The sequence below is a fragment of the Anoplopoma fimbria genome, chromosome 20 (assembly GCF_027596085.1).
Source record: "Anoplopoma fimbria isolate UVic2021 breed Golden Eagle Sablefish chromosome 20, Afim_UVic_2022, whole genome shotgun sequence".
Taxonomy (NCBI): Eukaryota; Metazoa; Chordata; class Actinopteri; order Perciformes; family Anoplopomatidae; genus Anoplopoma; species Anoplopoma fimbria.
The window spans coordinates 20,416,826-20,435,417 of NC_072468.1; the positions used below are offsets into that span (position 1 = coordinate 20,416,826).

Below are 18,592 nucleotides of genomic sequence, written 5' to 3' on the forward strand. Positions count from 1 at the left end.
AACCAGCAGCTCAAGGTGATGTTTCTTTTTAATAAACCAAAGAAAACAATCTTTAAAATCCAGCACCAAAAGCAGCTATTTTGCTTAAGATTCGTTTTCTTTTTCAGAACCAACTGGAAGGGATCATTACATCAAAGAAGTAACTTCGCCAAACAAGAATCGGGTCTACATTTCCCAGCACAGAATGTTACATTTGTCCTTTTTCCTGAATGATAAATTAATATAAACAGATTGTAATTAACAAGTATTTTATTTCAGCATGGCAAGTACAGTTCACAAAAACTGTACATTTCTCTTGAACATCAAGAGAGCATTACACCTGTAAATGATGAATGAAATGTCATTCAAAAAACAGTCCTGTGTTGGAGGGGAAAGTTAAGTTGAAAAAGGCAAGATACAAACAGTACATTTCCAAGAGAGACGGTCAAGGTCAAGATAAGGCTTCAAGTGGCCACTTGATAAAGACCATTTATCACTTAGTCAGCAATCCACCTTCCATCAGCTTTACACTAGCGATAAAAAAAACTTTGCCTTTTTGGCAAGTTTAAATAAAGATTTATTTCAAATGTTGAGTTTTACGACTCCAGTCTAGTGCTTTGGTCTTTTGGCGTTTTGGCCCACTTTGGCTGACGCTGGGGCCTTTCTGTTCTTGTTCTTGTTTTTCACATTATGTGTTTCGTAATAGCGTACGCCGACTTTCTTCGTCTTCTTAGCACGGTCAATCGCTCTTCTCTGTAGAGATGGACAAAGAGAACAGAGGGGAAAAAAAACATGAGCTTTTTATCTTCATTCCTGTTACTCAGTAAGTGAAGTCAGTTTTATATATACATTTAGCACGAAATCACAACAGAAGTTTTTTAATGACACTTTTATATAGAGCAGGCCTACACTATGCTCATTAATTTACAGAGATCCAACATTCCAAGTTTATAATAGGAATAGACGTTGACACAGAGAGATCTGTTTGAGTTCAGAGAGGACAAACACTGCATACCTGTTTAGACGTCAGTCTGTGGGAGGGGGCGGACTCCTCGTCCTCCTCAGCTTTCCTCTTCTTGCTGCTCTGGTTTGCATCTGAATTCAAACAAAGATTGATGAATGCGAGTCAGTGCCTGGCTGGATCCCAAATGTCAACCTGACCGACCCAATTTGTATGGCCAGTACCTCATACCAGTAAGAGGGCATGCTTGTGTGCCTTTTATTTTGTTACTAAGGAACTGTGAATGTTTTTTGGAACCCTAAGCAAGTCTGATGCATCTTCAAAAAAAAAAAACATGACAAACACGTTGATTGACTACCTTTCTTCTCCGCTTGCTTTACTGCTTCTGCTGCTTGTTTAGTCTTGATGTCCGTGAACGCTTTGTCAGACAGTGCCTTAGGTATCCTGTTCAAAGAAGAGAGAAAAATAAAGTAATTAAATTCCCAACAAAGCAAATGGTTGGGATCTGTTGTTATGAACAGTGATTATGTGTGCAGCCATTTCTTGACTTGTGTGGGCTGAAATTCAACGAGAGATTAAAGAACACAAAAGACATGGAAAAGTTAAAAACAGGCCACTGATGAGAGAGTTAAAGTAATGACTGCTAGTCCTCAGGGGCTTAAAGGCTGGTTAGCAAAGACCACTTAAAATGCAAAATTGCAAAAAATGAGGTTTGCTGGAGAGCAGACTGACCGGATGGCAGAGAAGCATTTGGATTTGGCCCGGTCCAGGAAATGCTTGTACTTGGAGATCTTTCCATCCAGCTCACGGATCACCTGCTTTGGACTCTTGGTGCTTTTTGCTTTGCCAGTCTGAGCTGTTGTGGTCTCGGTCTCCCCAGCAGCTGGTTCAACATTGGCCCCGTCTTTCTCTTCGCCCTCCTCCTCTTCTTCTTCTTCTTCCTCACTGTCTCCCTCGCCGTCAGAGCCAGAGTAGTCAGACAGAGCCAGCTCGGGCATCTCCACAGGAACCAAGTCTTCCTCGCTGAACTCGGGTGCCACATTGATCTTGCCGAAGTTCTGTCGCACATTGGACAGAATCTTGTTGACCTGCTCCTTCTTTCTCTGCTGCTGTTCCTCGCGTTCCTTCGAGGCGGCGTCCGGATCGTCGGGCTGTTCCTCCTGCACAGTCTCAACCGCCTCGGAGGGCTCCTTAACTGGCAATGGCTGCTTGTCCTAGACAAATTACAGACACAAAACACAGGTTGACAGCACAGGGCCCAGGTTGGTGTAGAGAGAGTCATTTAATGACAAAACAGAAACAACTCTTACCTCATGATCGCCCTCAGGTCCAGGGGGTTTCACAAAGAAGGGGATTCGTCCTCTCTGCCAATCATTCAACACCATTTTGGAGACTGTGGAGATATCTGGCTCGCCGCCCTGTGGTGTGCCAAGAATACATTGCTCGAGTTAAGGATTTAAACTAGAGGTTCAAAAACACATTGGTATTTAACTGGAAGCCAAAAATAGACCAGATGTATTACGATGAAAGGATTTGGTAATGCACTTCATAAAATGGAATTAAATTTGTACTTATACTGATATGATACGGCTATATTGTTACAATTAAATAAATAAATAGATTCAAACTTAAAGCAGAGCAGTTTTAAGTACATCCTGTTCATGTCCTGCAAGCAAGAACATGAAAGAGTAAGATTCAGACCTTCATAAGTTTCCCAGAGCGAAAGGCCATTTTCTCGAGGAAGTCTTCAGGAGAGGTCCAAGATGGGATGCGGTAGGTCTTCTGAATGTATTCTGGCTTGGCCCGCTCCAGTACTGCCCCAATGTGCTCCTCTGGATTCTTGATCTTCTCCACTTGAACCTTTGTGAGGAAGGGGAAGAGAAAAGGCGTGCAGTTTAAGATATTGAGCTTGCAACCTTTCAGTTACGGGGACTTTGTGGCCTAAATGTTAAACCTAGGATCTGGAAAAAGGATCTGGAGGATCAGAATTAGAGCTGATTAAGGCATTTTTTTAACCAGCCGGGTATTAGCAAAAAGAATCCACTTTCAAATCTTTGTTCACCACGTTCCAGCTACTCAAGCTGTCAAATATCCAGTTTCTGGGACTGTGTGCTACTGTTGTTTTTCTGTGCTATGGAGGAGTTCAAATGATTCACGGCCATTGTACAGGCTGAACCCAAGTTCATAAAAACAAAAAACAAAAGACTTACCACTCCTTTCAGGACAATATCAGATTCACTGTCTTCTGAAGGGTAGACAACACCAGGACAGTCTATGAGGAAGATGCGCCTCATCAAAGTGATGTACTGCCACACCTAAAAAAGAAAAAAGGAGATTAGCGTTGTCAGTATGATCCAAATCATTTCAAGTTCACACGAGATGTTAGATCTTTGCAAAACAATTATCTTTTGGCAGCGCAAAAAAAAACAAAAACCTGGTTTGAATCTGTGATAATGGCTTCCTTTCTCGTCTCCATATGCTACAAACCATTTCTCCCTTATCTTATTACAAAGAAAGGAATCTCGTCCTTGTTTGTCGGTCTGTCTGTCTGTCTGTCTGTCTGTCTGTCTGTCCTTCGCATATCTCGAGTACCGCTAATCCGATCTACTTCTCACTTGTTGGGTGTTTTGCTGGGGACCCATGGATGGCTTTGTCGAAATTTGGAGCGATTTGGACACACGACGCATTCAATATGATTAAACCTTGGATACATTAGCCAACAGCGCTCTGTGTATTAGCGCACATCCATTTCATTAAAAGTAAGAACGAGGTTCACGGCAGTGCTGCAGACCATAAGCTTGTTTGGCCATAATCAAATAGAGTAGTTGGTGAGAATGAAAGGAAAAAGGTGAGAAATAAAGGCGGGTTGGCTGCGGGCCCTTTCCCCTTGACCCCTCCCTCTGTGGACATCGGGGTTTTAGGACCCTTGTTCGTTTCCAAACAGGATAAGCAGCCCCAGACAGAGGAAATTAAGGATGAAAATGCGTGTTGGTCTTTCTCTTGGCTCAGTCTCTCCTTAGATTTTCACTTATATAGTTAAGACCTCTGAGCCAACTACTTCTGTTGTTGCAGCTATCAAAAATGACCAAGTTAAGAAGAGGAACATGCATCTTTTCATCTCACATCACCTTCCCACTGAATCAAAGCTCCTCTCACTCTGTACACAAAAATGCCGATTGCATTGGCCGGAGATGAGACTTTAAACGTACCTTTGTTTCTCCGGCAAGGGGTGCCACATTGCAGACCTTCTTAGACCGCAGTGTGTTGATGACCGAGCTCTTTCCCACATTAGGGTAGCCAATGAAACCCACACTGATCTGTTTCTTGTCTGTGTGCAGCTGTGGGAGGCAAACAATAAAGTTAGAATGTTTGTTTCCTGAACAACAACAACCTCAGTTTGTCCCCAGTTCATGGAGGTAATTTAAGATGGGGCTCTGTTGCCATTAGCAAAAAAACAAGTTAACTTATCATCACTCCAGAGCCACAATGTAGTTTTGTTCAAAAACATCAACCAAAACATATTTAAAAAAAGGATTTCTTATGTGAACAAAAAACAAGAAATCACAAAACCTTTTAAAACAAGAGATATAGCTAACTTTCATTTTCGTCCCAGGCGGTAAACTATGATGGCTGTTTTGGAACAGGTTTTCATCTTGTTATTTTCAGAATTTTTGGTTAACGCGGTCAAGAAACAAACTTTTACAAGAAACAAACTTTTACAAGAAACATTGTTCTCGGTCTCTTCTCATAACAGCCTCTTGAAATCACATTATTCAATCCAAGAAAAACATTCCATTTGATCATTAAACTTTTTCAGATCTTTTAAGTTCCACGCTTTCCCAAACATTACACTATCACTACGTCACTTTGCATGTTCAGGTCTATTTTTAGCTAAAGTTATGTTTGGTTCAGGATACAGGTTTTGGAAATTTCCTTAAGGAACTATTTATTTTTTTAAATATATATTTAAAGGAATGTCTGTCTTTTACTTCATTTAATTCAATTTAACAATTCAAGGTACATCATCAACACATCTATAAATGAAGTATATCCTAACAATGTTGGTGATGCTAATGTTACCATAAAGCAATCCTGCCAACTGAATCTCAGCATAGCCCACATTGGCCTTATACAGCATAGATATACATTGATAGCTACCCAAGTATTAACTAAACAGTATCTCATATATTGACAATACGCTCAACTCTATCCTTGTTTATGATAATACGTAAAGAAAAATGTAAATAATGAAATATACTGCATGAACCATTTCAATCAATACACTTTTGGATTGGGCAAAATAATGACGACGGAGAACCAGACTCCAAGCCCTAGCATCCTAAATTATAGCTCATAGTTTTAGTAAATCTATAAATAAATAGTACAGTCATAATTCATAATAATAAAGAGCGCGCAATTTGAACATCCAAGACCAAAATCAAATTAACGGTTTTGTTACAGATTAAAAAAAGGTTCCGTCGCGCTGAGCGACTTAAAAGGCAAAAAGTTATGGTATCTGTGACTTATTATAGCAGTACATGTTTTTCTGCTTAAATCAAAGATATTTTGAATTTGAGGCATGTGCTTACCTTGCCAAACTGCCTGAGCAGCTGGATGAGGGAGCCCTTACCAAACGAGTTGGTCAGGCTGGCATGGAAGGCCAGAGTGGGGTACTCTTGGGATAAAACGGCTACCCAACGTTTCTGGTTTCGAAATTGAGGCGAGTCAAAGAGAGAGAAACACAATTTAATTCCATGAAAAAACAGACACATTCACTCCCAATGAAATGGAAACTAAAGATGAGCATGCTTTATATTTCTCACCGTGACCCAGGTGGGGATGAGGTCACACTTGTTTAGAACAAAGATCAGATGTTTCCAGGACTTCTCTTTCTTCATATAGGACTCGATGCTCTTGGAGCGCGTTCCCATGGGATCACGGGCATCAAGCACTTGGATGATGACATCAGATGAGTCAATCACCTATTAGAAGAAAACAGTCAGGAATGCAAAATGACCCACTATCATGTCACATGTAGCAACTCTACATTAGCGCAATTCAGAGTGCTGAGAGGAGGATGGAAAAGATACCTTGTAAAGTTCTCCCCAGATCCTCTTGGACTGACCCTTTTTGAAGATTTCCTCACGTACTTCCGCCCTTTTGCAAAATGAAAATTGTCATGATTAGCAATGAATTATCAATTCTTAAGTTGTGGACAAAAACGAATTTTGTGGGGTCACAGTGACCTTAAACTTTGACCTCTAAATTCTAATCAATTCATCCTTGAGTCCAAATGGATGTTTGAGCCAAATCTGAATACATTCGCCGAAGGTGTTCCTGAACAATTCACAATAATTTGACTGGACTGACATCCCAAAAACATAATAAAAAAGTATTTTACCTTTAAATATGAAAATTCATAAACCACCACTTCTGGTCAGTTAAAGTAGCCAGTAGTGGATCGATTATAATATCATCTGAGGGTCTTACCGGACCCCTGTGTCCTCAGTCACCAGGTCTTTGTCCTTGTCTTCATTGTAGGTCAGGACTGAGGCCTCAGCCTTTTCCACAAGGTCCTTCATATCCTCCACCATGAGACTGGGCCTCTTCCTCTGAGCCTTGGGCCCAAAGGTGGTCTCAAAACCTTCTGTGTCTAGAATGTGCACCTTGGAGTTCTGCAGATTTAGAAACAAAGAAAAGTATCAGACTTACAGCTCGGACTGTTTCTTTAAAATCGACAGTAAGCCACATGACAGCACTAGTCCAAATTGTTAAATCCTGTTGAAGATGAGGACCAAAGTTTCCATAGATATTTGTCATTCAGGTGTTTATTAAACCTGTGTTTTTGCTATATAATACAACTGCACAGTGCATATTCAAATCAGTAAAAATATATGATACGCCATTCTGAATATATAGACGGCATCACACGATTCCATATTTATATCATTGTGTCCTTCTGTGATTGAGAATATCTGTGGTGAGAGAATTCAGAATGGATCTTTTGTGACTGGAGGGTCTGGTCAACCTCTCTTCATCTACAGCGTTAATAAAAAACAAACGAGGCCACCGATGGATTGCAAAAGTGATAACTAATAAGAGACAATACAGAAATGTTTAAAAAAAAAAGATGGGATACAGGATGAAAGGTTTGTGTCTGTGTTACAACCATTTTTGATACAGCCAAAGTGATGCAGTGGTTCCAGAGGTTTCTGACAGAATTACTGAATAAATACATACAATAAACAGAACAACCAAATATGCAACAACCCTGCCAATGAAACAGCTGCGCCAGTGCCAGGACTAATTATGTGTTCCAATGATTTTGATCACAAGCTATGCCTCTATTGCAACACCGCCATAAGAGGAGGAGGACAAACAGTTTACAGGGTTTGTCAGAAACAATGATGTTTAAGGATTCCGGTTGCCTGACTATCTGCCAAGATCTTCAACAGGGCTCTCTGGTTCTTTGAAAGTGCATTCCCCTTACGGAAACACTAAATCTGGTTCAACTCTTCTGCCTTTTTGGAATAAGATCTTTCAACTGGTCAATCCCTAGTCTGACATCCAGATTTAAGAGCAAGTGTTTATCAAAATCATCAAAGTCATGAATTGGCTATTAGCTCATTGGTAAATGAGGATGTCTTTACTAATTGCTCATGCCTATGCAACGCTACACTGATCTGAGATGCTGCTTGGGACATATATTAATAATGTAATGGAAAGTAAAACAACTGAATATAAAGGAAACAAATCATTATCTTTAACTGCTTCAAATTCAGAGAAATGTCTCAATTCCATGAGGGATAATAGAAACATAAAGACAAACAGACCCAGTATGTTGGAAAAGAACAAGAACAAGAACTGGATGTTAACCAGAATCGTGTTGGTTGTGGGGTGGAAAAGTTAAAGACTGGCTGAGTGCAAGTCTCCCAAGCCAAGCACAGTGCACTCAGGGTCATAGTTGGGCAGAATGAGGATTTAAGTGAGGCCTCATGTTCCTCTCACCTCATTAAATCCAATGAAACAAGCCACTGAGGAAAACATGATTTTCTTTGCACTCAATCACATAAGCCAGGTAAAAAAAACGCCAATAGCATAATATGCAAGTTTACCCATAATAAAATTTATAAAAGGTGTTATTCACAAAAACAATACACTTCTCCTCTGGAGAGCCTTCCTGGGACTGATAAGCTATAATTCAGACAGCACAGGATTTAAAAAAAAAAAGAAAAAAGGAAACCGCACTCCTTTCACAGTAATAAGAGCTTTCTGCATTTTATACTCACATGAGCTTTGACTCTATCATGCAAGAGGGACATGGGGAGTTTGCTTTGTCTCATCACAACACGATATGGATCCTTCTTTATAGCTCCCATCTCGTCTTGGAACTTCTGGAGGGAGGACTGCTTGATCACACGGGTATTTGCTGAAAAATACAGAAACACAAAATGTTTAGTTCAGATTTCCCATTTTCTCTGAAAATCATATTCATAACCCCTCATCTGATTAGTTTTCCAATGTCCCATCACACTCACTGATGAGTTATTTCAGGAGTACTCAAACTTCTTGATTAAAAGTCCACATATAAATTTCACATAAAGTTACTAAGAGAGGTCTGCCGTAGTGTCTGTCTAACACAGAGCATTCCCTTTTGCTGTACAAGAGGCTATTATTGAGAGCTAACAAGCCATGCAGCTATCCAACTTTTTCAGTCCCGGTACCTGGGCTTTGGGTATCGGCTGATAAGAGCACATAGACATAAATGTATTGTATTGCTCTTATTAAAAACATAATGTTATTCGATACCAGATCGACCAATGGTCACCGATACCGGATCCAGTTATTTAGGTCAGCATCAGACGGCATCAGTTTCGATGCATCTCTATTGCTAGAGTTGTGCTGAACTGACAACCTTTCCACCAAACCATGTGAGAAGTAACACTAGTACCCATTTTTGGATTTGATGCCACAGATTGAAAAATTGTGGAGGAAGTTGGGAGTGCACGCTGACTTCATAAAATGCAACTGCCTGATAGTAACATGAGTATATCCCTCAAGAGAGGCGACACAAATTAAAGAGACATCAATTCTGAAATATATTTTATGATTACATGTTCTCATTTTTCAAACTTGAATTTTTGCAAAGGTGACAGCCCTTGTGTCCATCATCAGACTCTTTGTCTTGCCATTTAAGGTTTTTTTTTATTTAAATCGGGTTTTTTTGTTATAGTTTTTTGTAGACTCTAGGAAGACATGCTACAACACTGAAAGCCAATGAGGATCCATATAAAAATATTTTTGCTAAATGCAACTTTCTTTACATAGATTTTTCTATCAGGTTTTTAAAAAAGGTGGCCCTGAACGCTAAAGACTCAGATAACTTTACATTTTTAAAGTGTTCAGTATTGTCTTCCTTATCACCGAAGATAAACACATTTATGTATAAACAACAAAGAAGCAAGTATTTAACAAATTATTTGCACTGTCCCCAACACTAACACCCTCTCAAAGTTGTTGCTCTTTTACCATTTCTAGAAAGTATGCAAAAGCACCACATAAGTGCCACATTCTATGTGTTGCCCCTCTACAAGGACAGACAAAAGTACTATAACTACATGTATATTGCTGTAACATACACAACATAAACAAAAAGGTAAGGAAGTGCACTTACTAAACCACTTGATGTTTGGTTCCACTCTGGCTACGGTCCCTGGAGCCACTGTGGACTGGAACGATAGAGGTCTGACGACTTGCCCACGGTCATTACTGGGAACAGAAGATCAGTGTCAGTGTGATTATAGCACTTTTTGTTTTATTTCTCTGCCACACACACACACACACACAACAAAATCAGCAGCCTATAAGAATAATAAAAAAAATAAAAATCAATTACCATCTCTTCTTTTGTCTGTACATATTCAGACGTTTGATGGTGGCTCGGTCCCTCAAGTTGGTCTTTTCAGCACTTTTGACTCGATCTGAGAAATACATGTACAGTTAATATGTGCAATACAAATACACTGTGCAATATTACAACTATAACTATTATGTCTGTATTTATAAGATTTGTTTTTAGTTATTGTGGATTTTTCTTTTTCTTACTTACTTATTTAAAATACTTGTTTGTTTTTTCTACTAGGTACATAGTAGAAGAAACAAACAAGTGTTTTTATCTTATTCTAATCTTAATCTGATTTCTTATTATCTTATTCTTATCTGATCTTATCTTAATTAACAATCCAATTGCTCAACACGCTTTTCATGTAACATCAGCGCTGTTTTGCAAAAGACATCCTATGAAAAATGAATAATAGCAACTGACAACTCAACCCAAACCCTTCTCTTAAAAGTTTAATACTTTAGTCTCACATTTAAATGGCCAAAACCCTAATTTATTACAGAAGTAGCTGAAGTAAAATTGAGTTAAATCGACCTGAATTTTTTTTTCTTGTTTCATTTTTAAACACTTGCACACTTGTCATTGACTAGTTTAAACTAACAAAAGGTAAAACATAATTGTATTTTCAAAATCATACTATGAACCAGCAACACTTAGCATTAGCTGTAAACAAACGGTGTGGCTAATGGGGGCTTTAGCTCACCAGGGTTGCTGCTGGACGACGAGGTATTTATCGAGCTTCTCCCCTTGAAACGTGGCTTCGTCATTTTGTCTGTTTAGTCGGCAAAGTCTTCCCCTGAAATAAAAATATTAAGAGCCCTGTGTGAAAGCTAAAGGTTTAGTTGCTTGTTATTCCCTTCAGCTCCAAATTGTACAGCTGTACACGTGCTGTTACGGTGAAGCCGGAAGGACGTCATCAAGAGAGCGACGGCGACAAGGAACCAATCAGAGAGCTCCTTAAAAACTGTACAGCATGGATGTGCTGTACATTACCTACTGTGTACAACACGTTGTGTCACAATTATTAATAGTGCGTTCTATAAAATGGCTTCATCTTAACTTTAAGGATTAGAGTATTTATTCTGAATTTAACTATCTATTATTTCAATGTATAACTGATGTATAAAAGCAAATATTAATATTATTGTATTAATTAGACCAGCAAGTTGTCTATGTTGGTGGAAAGTAAATAACGTCACAGAATCTTGAGCTAATCTACTGATCTTCATGTTGTATAAAAAATAAAATAAAAAGCCTTGCTATTCTCTTTCTACTCCAGAAGAGGGTGCAATACAGTTTTATATTAGGGTAATGATGCCAACATGCCCTGCTGGATATCTATGGCCTCCCATGCTGGCTTTAGACCTTCATTACCAGAGAGGCTGCTGTCTGCAGTTCGAGGTGAATAATAAGGGTCACAGGAGGCAGGTTTGGACTTCAAGAAGACTTGAAAGGAAAATGTGTTTTTGGACGATGTAAGAGGCAAGGTGTTTGGATAAATGTGTTTTGGCTAAAATAAGGCAAGAATAATAATTCATGATCCGTGATGTGGCAGGGATTTTTAAAAAATATTGAGGTCATGAGTCCAAGTCTCAAGATTTTTCACATTTTATTTATTCAGTTAGCTATTCCATTATATGTTTTCTATATTTTTCCCAACATGAAGATGTGAATGCTGATTCAAGGCCCTAATCTCCGTACCTCAATGAATACAATTCCGGTGGAGAAATTCAGAATCTTTTATTTTTTGCTGTTTTTAAAGTACCAAGGACATGACTTCAGTGTCCTCAGTGTAGCCTATGGCCTTGCTCATGAAATGCAAAATTAGTCCAATCAAAGATACAAATAAGTATTGCCAATATTAAACAGGCACATATTTTAATTGTGTTGCTTTTTAATTATTTCACAGAGTTACCCTAGCTGGGATGCAATCTGCAAAAGAAAAAAATACTCCCCAGGACTATATGATTTTCATTAATGCAGAACTGATGCAGGCCTTCAGCAGGCCTATTTGACACCAGGATGTAGAAAAGATCAAGTTTGTCTGGTTGTGATGATGCTGCCTTCACTGTGTGTACGATATGTTACATAAGTATGGTCTAGAGCCAAAGCAGGCAAGTTCGTAGAGACTCAGGTCTGGAGAGGCGCCATCAAGTATTCAGTTTATAAAGCAGGGAGACCAAGGAATGTTCTCTCTTCATTTTCATACAGATGAAATTGGAACTGACTTCATCAGCAATCCACTGCAATAAGTGATTTCTTTTTATATTCATACGGTTGATTTTATATTCATCTTTAAACTGAAATCAGAGTGGGAACAAACCATTTTTTAAACTACATTTACATAGAAAGGTCCATCTTATAAAGCATATTTATGCAGTCAGAGGAGAAACAAATGTCTCATACCTTTTATTACAAGCCAACTTAATTTAAACCCAAACTGTTACAGTTGTAGTTATGGACAGAGATTGTGCACTTTTCCAGGTTCTACTAATCTTTACATTTAAATGTAATCATTCATATGCCTTAACAGAACCTTTTGGTTTGGCAAGACATTCACAGCACTTAGGTGGTTTTCCTCTGTGTGGAGCGTTGCATTAAAATGTTCAAATGACACAGAAGTTTCCTATCTGTGTCTCTTTGAACGTGATGCACCCAGTTGAATGCTTTTAAAAGTAAATAAATAAGCATTCTAATATATATAGTGCCTTCTTATCCAACACATTGTCACGAGAGCTTGTTTGAAACTTTTAGCACTGGTTGAATCAATTCGAATCAATCATTTCTTTTTGTTTCCATGAGGAAATTTAGTTTCAACTCATAAAAAGCCACCACTTCTTCAATTGGAAGACGCACTGAATAGAGTTCACAGTAGTCTCGGTCAATCTGTCATCAGAATGAATGTAGGGTATATTTTGTCTTTCCTCACGTCACGTCAGTATTCAGCGTTAATGCATTTTTTACAGCTGCTGAACCAGCAGGTTGGCTGAACTTCATGTCACCTTGATTTGCAAAAAAGCATGTAGTTAGTCAAAGCATTGCCACCCCAAACCACAAGAATTCGACAGCATTTGCATACAGGAATGCAACAGGACAAGGATGGACCATCCAGACCATCTATGACAGAGTGACCACAATTCTTGATTGATCCCCTCAGCTGTAGGAAAAAAAACCACACTCAAGCAAGGCTTACAATCATTTCTTATACAAATACAATTCATAACAGGGTTCATTTGGTGCTAAACAATCATAAAATCTAACCAATTTGCTTACCAGGAAGCAGAAAACAATATGAAAAATGTTACTTCTGTACCACTCGAGCAGCTTTATGCATCAGCAGTTATTTTCTCTGTTCTTTAACATACATAAAAAAATACATAAAAGCATTAAGTGTTAGAATAAATTGCTTATTATTTGTATCACATAACACAATTCTGTTAAACACTAGATTTTATAGACCAACATAAAAGGGAAAATGTTAAAAACAAAGAGCACCGGGTTCTTTGGCCTCCCATCAGGGTGCTGGACTGGGAACACTTGACAGATGATGTGAAAATTCCCCCCATTGCCTCTGATCTTTGGTCCTCTAGCCGTGGAGCATGGCAGGTAGAGCTTGTTTTTTTCTGTTGGACTGTATGGACAGCCAACCTCTAAAGTCCAAGCATGCATTTTTCAGGCAGATATTCAGCCAGCTGATCAGTCTCCACCGTTTGTGACTGACAGCTCAGTCACAAATGGGTTGAAGGGAGTGTGGCTTCAACAGCTAGCCCTAGTATTTGATAAGGTAACGACGGAAGCTTGCATATTTTGATACTTCAAACCCAGATGGTGTCTTTTGCTTGTATTCAGCTAACGATGTTCCTTCCAAAATGAAATAACTGATGTGGTCCACTGTTGGAAAAACTGACACATTCTTTCAAAGTGATTAATATTGTATAACCATCAAAAGATGAGGATATGTTTTAACTTGAAAATAAGGAATATATCTTTTTAAACACCTGCTTGAACATAGTGTTATTAAGTATAAAAGAACACTTCAGATTTTTTTGGAATGATTTTTTTTTTATTCCTAGGAATATCTGTTTCTTTGATCCTGATAAGTTGAAATAAAACAAATCTTGCAGAACGTTCTATAAGAATAAGGAATTAATACAAAAACAATATGGTATTTCTTTAATGGAAAACAGTAAAAATCTTACAACAGCAACACATTTACTGTGTGTCGTAAAACCACAGCACCCAAAATGTAACCTGTTTCATCATAAACAATACAATTATCTACTTCCCCACTGTTGCTTGGCGATGTTATAAAATTCTGTGGAAGGAATTATAAACATTTGTTTAAAAAAAACTTTTGCCCACCCCCCGTCCCGTCCCTCATTCACTTGGTGAGAAATACCAGATGAAAAGGATTTCAGTGGTAAAGGTACTCAAGTTTTTTTTTTTACATACACAGTGAGATGGAAATAAGTAAAATGGGGTTAGTGTGACGGATGCTGTTTCACAAATCAGTGTCAGGGTGTCGAAGCTCCCCATAACTGATCATGTGAATGTGTGCAATAGTATGTGTGGATATAATATTTCAGCCTGGCTCACTCTCCGAGTCTGCTTTGAATCAAAACTGGAACACCAGCTAAATGATGGAGCGCAGCCTGCAGCTGCCGGTCTGACTGAAGAAAAAGAGAAAAATTGACAAAAGCCTGAAGGACGCACCTCCTCACAGCCTCACTGTCGAAAAGGTTTGCAAAAGATAGCTAACAGTTCTCCCTGAGAGTGCTTCATGGCTCAACTGGTGGGCTACTGACCTCCTGAAGGCTCAAAGTCAGTGTTGTGCCATGAGCCATTTCATCAAGTCAGCGGCCCAGTCCTTCAGGGCTTGACAAAAGAGACCATTAGCCAATTTCGGGCCATCGGTTGTTGCTCTAGTTTTGCAGTGTGTCTTACAAAGTTGGCCCTAGTCGGTCATTTTTAAGCGTTTTTCTGGACGATTCAGCATGTTGAATCAGCTGTTGAATTGAAGACTACCACTACTACCACTACTAGTTAGAGGCTGTCTATGGACACAGCATTGCTTTGACCTAAATGCTAACATCAGTAAGCTAACATGCTCAATACATCAGTGCTAACATGCAGCTGTTAAGCAAGTGGCCGATGATGTTTGCCATGTTCAACATCTTAGTTTTGCAGGTTAGCATGCTAACATTTGCTAACAAGCACTAAACCTGATGATATGTCATTAGTTTGGCAAGTATTTTGTCATAAACCAAAGCACTGGACAAGCTGTAATTTGTATGTAAAATGTTCATCCAGTTGTTGTCCAGACATCCCGCTAGAACCCCAAAATATCAACCTCATAGTCGGACTAGAAGAAAAGTCAGGGAATCACCAATGTCAGGATTCATCCTCTGGAGGCAATGAATGTTTTTTTCAAAATTGAATGCCAAGCCATTTTATAGTTGTTTTGATATTTCAGTCTGGACCAAAGATGGACTGCCTGTAGAGACTTCCATCACAGTTTTCTTTGAATACTAGAAACAATTTAGTTGACATAAATCCTTGATATTGAAACATCCTTGCGTAACTTCCCAGATATTAAATATTTAAGTCTCTTATATTTGGCTCTGAAGACATTTAGAAATACTGAGGTCTTCGTTACAAATATTGGACCATTGTCTCCCTTCACGAAGCACTAAAGAGAGAAAAGCGGTCTTGCCAGGAGCTCCTGTCTTCAGATAGCAACCACACTTCATTTATATATAGAGATATTATGGCCAGTTTCAAGAGGAGATTAGACAGTTTTAAATTACAAAGATCCAAAAGAGGGAATGAAAAGAAGAGGGAACCATGACTCATGTAACAAATGAAAACCAATCCTGGAAAAACCCAGCTGGAGATGAAGTGATGCAATATGTTGTTTTTCTCAACAGATTTTGTTTGATGAATGCGCAATATCCTCTGTGTTTATTTTCACCAAAACATAATCTTTTACTTGTTTAGCTCATGGCCTGTCGTGGCCACAAGTTTCACACCACATAAATCATAGGATAATCTGTTGGCAAGGACCTTTGGGAGGCGATCTCCGAGCCCTCTAATGAATGGTGTTTATGAGTGCTAATCTGTGGCATGTAAACCACCATTTGGGGCCGAGATAAGGCACAATAAGGTGAAAATGTATTTTAAAATGTGTTCAGTTCATGCTGCAACCTCACTTGGCTCAGCGGTCAGTTTCCATTGACCTTCAGTTTGAGTTGTAATTTCAATGTAAACCCAAAATATTTACAATCATTTAATGTCACTGAGAACCTCCAAATAGAAACAATTAGAACACATTAACAATTTAATTTCTCACTTGGCGTTAATTCATGCATAACCCGTTCATAACCATTAACACGTGAGCCACTTTGGATGTCAGTAAGAATTTTAAAGAATTCCAATGGCAATCCTACTGCCAACCCAGCCAGCTGAAGGTAATAACTTTATGTAGTTTATTGAAAAACGGGGATTTACAAGAAGTTATTTGGTTACCTGCAACATTCTTTTTTCATTTTGGTTAGTTTTTTGCCTGATAAGATTGATATCTTTAAAGAAACATGTGGGAGCTATTACAGAGAAATAAGCCTGAAAGGTCAAAATAACCACAATTTGAAAGGATTTTAATGGTACAACGTAAAGGGCCTCTATAACGATAAACCAAAGTGCATGCCTGGCCTAACAGAGCAGGCTTGTGTCTTACAGGTTCCATGGCAACAGAGCATCAACGAAGAGTTTTCCCACACGCTGAAAGACAGGGACAAGCAAAGTTGAAGACTGTTTTTCTTCCTGTTGCCTAAAACAATCTTGTGGCCTGAAATGTCAAATAAATTGCACCAAGACAGCCAGGAATACAAGTAATCCCATGGCGTTTAACGGAACAATAAAATGATTACCTTCCGATACGACAAAAGTGTGTGTCAAGCGTTTCTCAGAAACTTAACACCAATCTCTAGTGAAATGCAAGAATGCTCCCCTGCCCGCAATCTTGATGTACCAAACCCGCTTGGTTGCTGCTCAAGCACTTGTTCAAAGAAGCTGGCAGCAGGTCCGTCTCAAGTTCATCCAAGACAAACACACTCCTCTCGCTCTTAAGGCCAAAGATGAGCTGCCATGGAGTTCAGGCCCCTCTTTGCACCACGTCTGTGCATCTGGTCCGCAGCACTAGCTTCACCTTGCCAACGCAGTGTGTTCGTGCAAACACGGTTTGGACCTCTACTTTGAGTGTCAGTAACTGGACCGTGGCTGGGCCATGATGTAAACTTGAAGGGTCAGCTAAAAATAAGTGTTGCATTGCAAGGTTCAGGTGGGCTGTGTGCCATAGTGCTCCTCGCCAACAATCTTCTCCACTTGAATCGAAATAGTGTTCACCGGAGGTGGGCACCACCAGCCCTCTCCCCTCTCTCTGTTTGTTTTTCTGTGCCTCACCAAGGCAGCTTGTCTTTAACGTTTATCTGCTGCCCTTTCAATTTGATAGGGACAACAGAGAAGCCTATTTGGACAGAGGTCTGTGTCACCTCAACGCTATGGTTGCCACTGCTGAGGTCATGCCATGAAAGGGAAATGGAGCAGTACTGTTTCCTCTGAGCACTCTGGAACACAAGTGATTACACTGACTGATCTGTCCAAGGGACCCTGGTTGGTGAGGATCAAAGGCAGCCTGGAGACCACCTGCAACTTCTCTTGGACGTAGACTTGGCCTGTAGAGGGATGAGAGGCTCTGGGAAAAGGCGCAGAAGCCCTGTGCCTCTCGTTCCCATCCTGATCTTCGTGAGAACACAGGCTCTTTGATTGAGGAACCTCCTTTGCTTCCAATGTGATTTTTTTCCAAGCATTCAGGGTCACATTCAAATATAATATATCCTTTGCTTTACCTTGATACAATCTAAGTAGTCGAGGGCTGAATGGGGTGGGTCGCCATAGTTAAGCAATTGGCCTCCGTGGCCTTAACATCCTGGTAGACATTCTTCGACCCCCATGAAAGTTGGAAAAAATGAGTAAGAACTGTGCACAAAAAGGGAACAAGAATGTTAGTGAAATCATACCCGCATATCAAACCAATGTTGCAAAGCTCACAAATGTCTAATGTAATCATTATAATAAAATTAGAACGCTTTATACTCACATTTCATTTTTTAAATTTTGTTAGGCAACACATATTAGCGGCCCATATATAGTCATTTCTCAGATAACAACAATTTTACACATTCAAATACAAATAAATAAATTTGAGAAAGAATAATTGCATTTTAAATATCTCTGTCTCTCAACTTAAGTCTATCAGATGCTGTAAAAGTTAAGAAATATGGAAAAATACATCAAATCACAGTGGGACATAACTAGAGTAAGTAGAATGTTGGACCATTTACCTCCTAAATTCCTATCTTTGGGCCAGTAGTGTGGTTTGGCAGACACATTACCCCTCTTTTCTAGCCTATGACAAACATACCCCAAATGTATCCTTTCTTTCTCTTGCACAGAGTACACATTTGGGGCTGAAACGCAGGGTGAGACATTCAAAGTGAACATTGGAAAAAAATATATGGGATACAAAGTGTTCCTCTAAAAATATGTGCAAAATGTTCATGCATACAGATAACATTTTGTAGATATGACAGTTGTACGTTTTAGTCTCCACATGACCCTAAAAATCCTTTTTCATGAGCTTTATTACAGCCTGGTCTCCTAAAACGTACATCCCCATACAACGAAACATTTTC

The 18,592-nt window shown here is 39.2% G+C and overlaps 2 protein-coding genes across 2 annotated transcripts in view; one reads left to right on the top strand and one right to left on the bottom strand.

Annotated features, from left to right (window-relative positions):
* dnali1 (dynein, axonemal, light intermediate chain 1) overlaps positions 1–571 on the top strand; it is a 4,289-nt gene extending 3,718 nt beyond the window's left edge. Inside the window, exons 5-6 of the mRNA XM_054621162.1 lie at positions 1–15; positions 108–571. The exon at positions 1–15 is cut by the window's left edge and continues 150 nt beyond it. Of these exons, the coding sequence (XP_054477137.1) occupies positions 1–15; positions 108–143 (51 nt within the window). The 3' untranslated portion in view covers positions 144–571. The remainder of the gene's footprint in view (positions 16–107) is intronic.
* On the bottom strand, positions 31–10,762 carry gnl2 (guanine nucleotide binding protein-like 2 (nucleolar)). The gene is made up of 16 exons (XM_054621161.1): positions 10,546–10,762; positions 9,837–9,921; positions 9,615–9,709; positions 8,230–8,369; positions 6,431–6,615; positions 6,031–6,097; positions 5,764–5,922; positions 5,530–5,643; positions 4,150–4,278; positions 3,151–3,255; positions 2,642–2,800; positions 2,251–2,358; positions 1,673–2,154; positions 1,299–1,384; positions 995–1,074; positions 31–732 (listed from the first exon to the last, which is right to left on the bottom strand). Exons 1-16 carry the CDS (start codon positions 10,607–10,609, stop codon positions 589–591), a joined length of 2,202 nt encoding a protein of 733 aa, XP_054477136.1. The 5' UTR covers positions 10,610–10,762; the 3' UTR covers positions 31–588.
* Between the last annotated feature and the right edge of the window lie 7,830 nt (positions 10,763–18,592).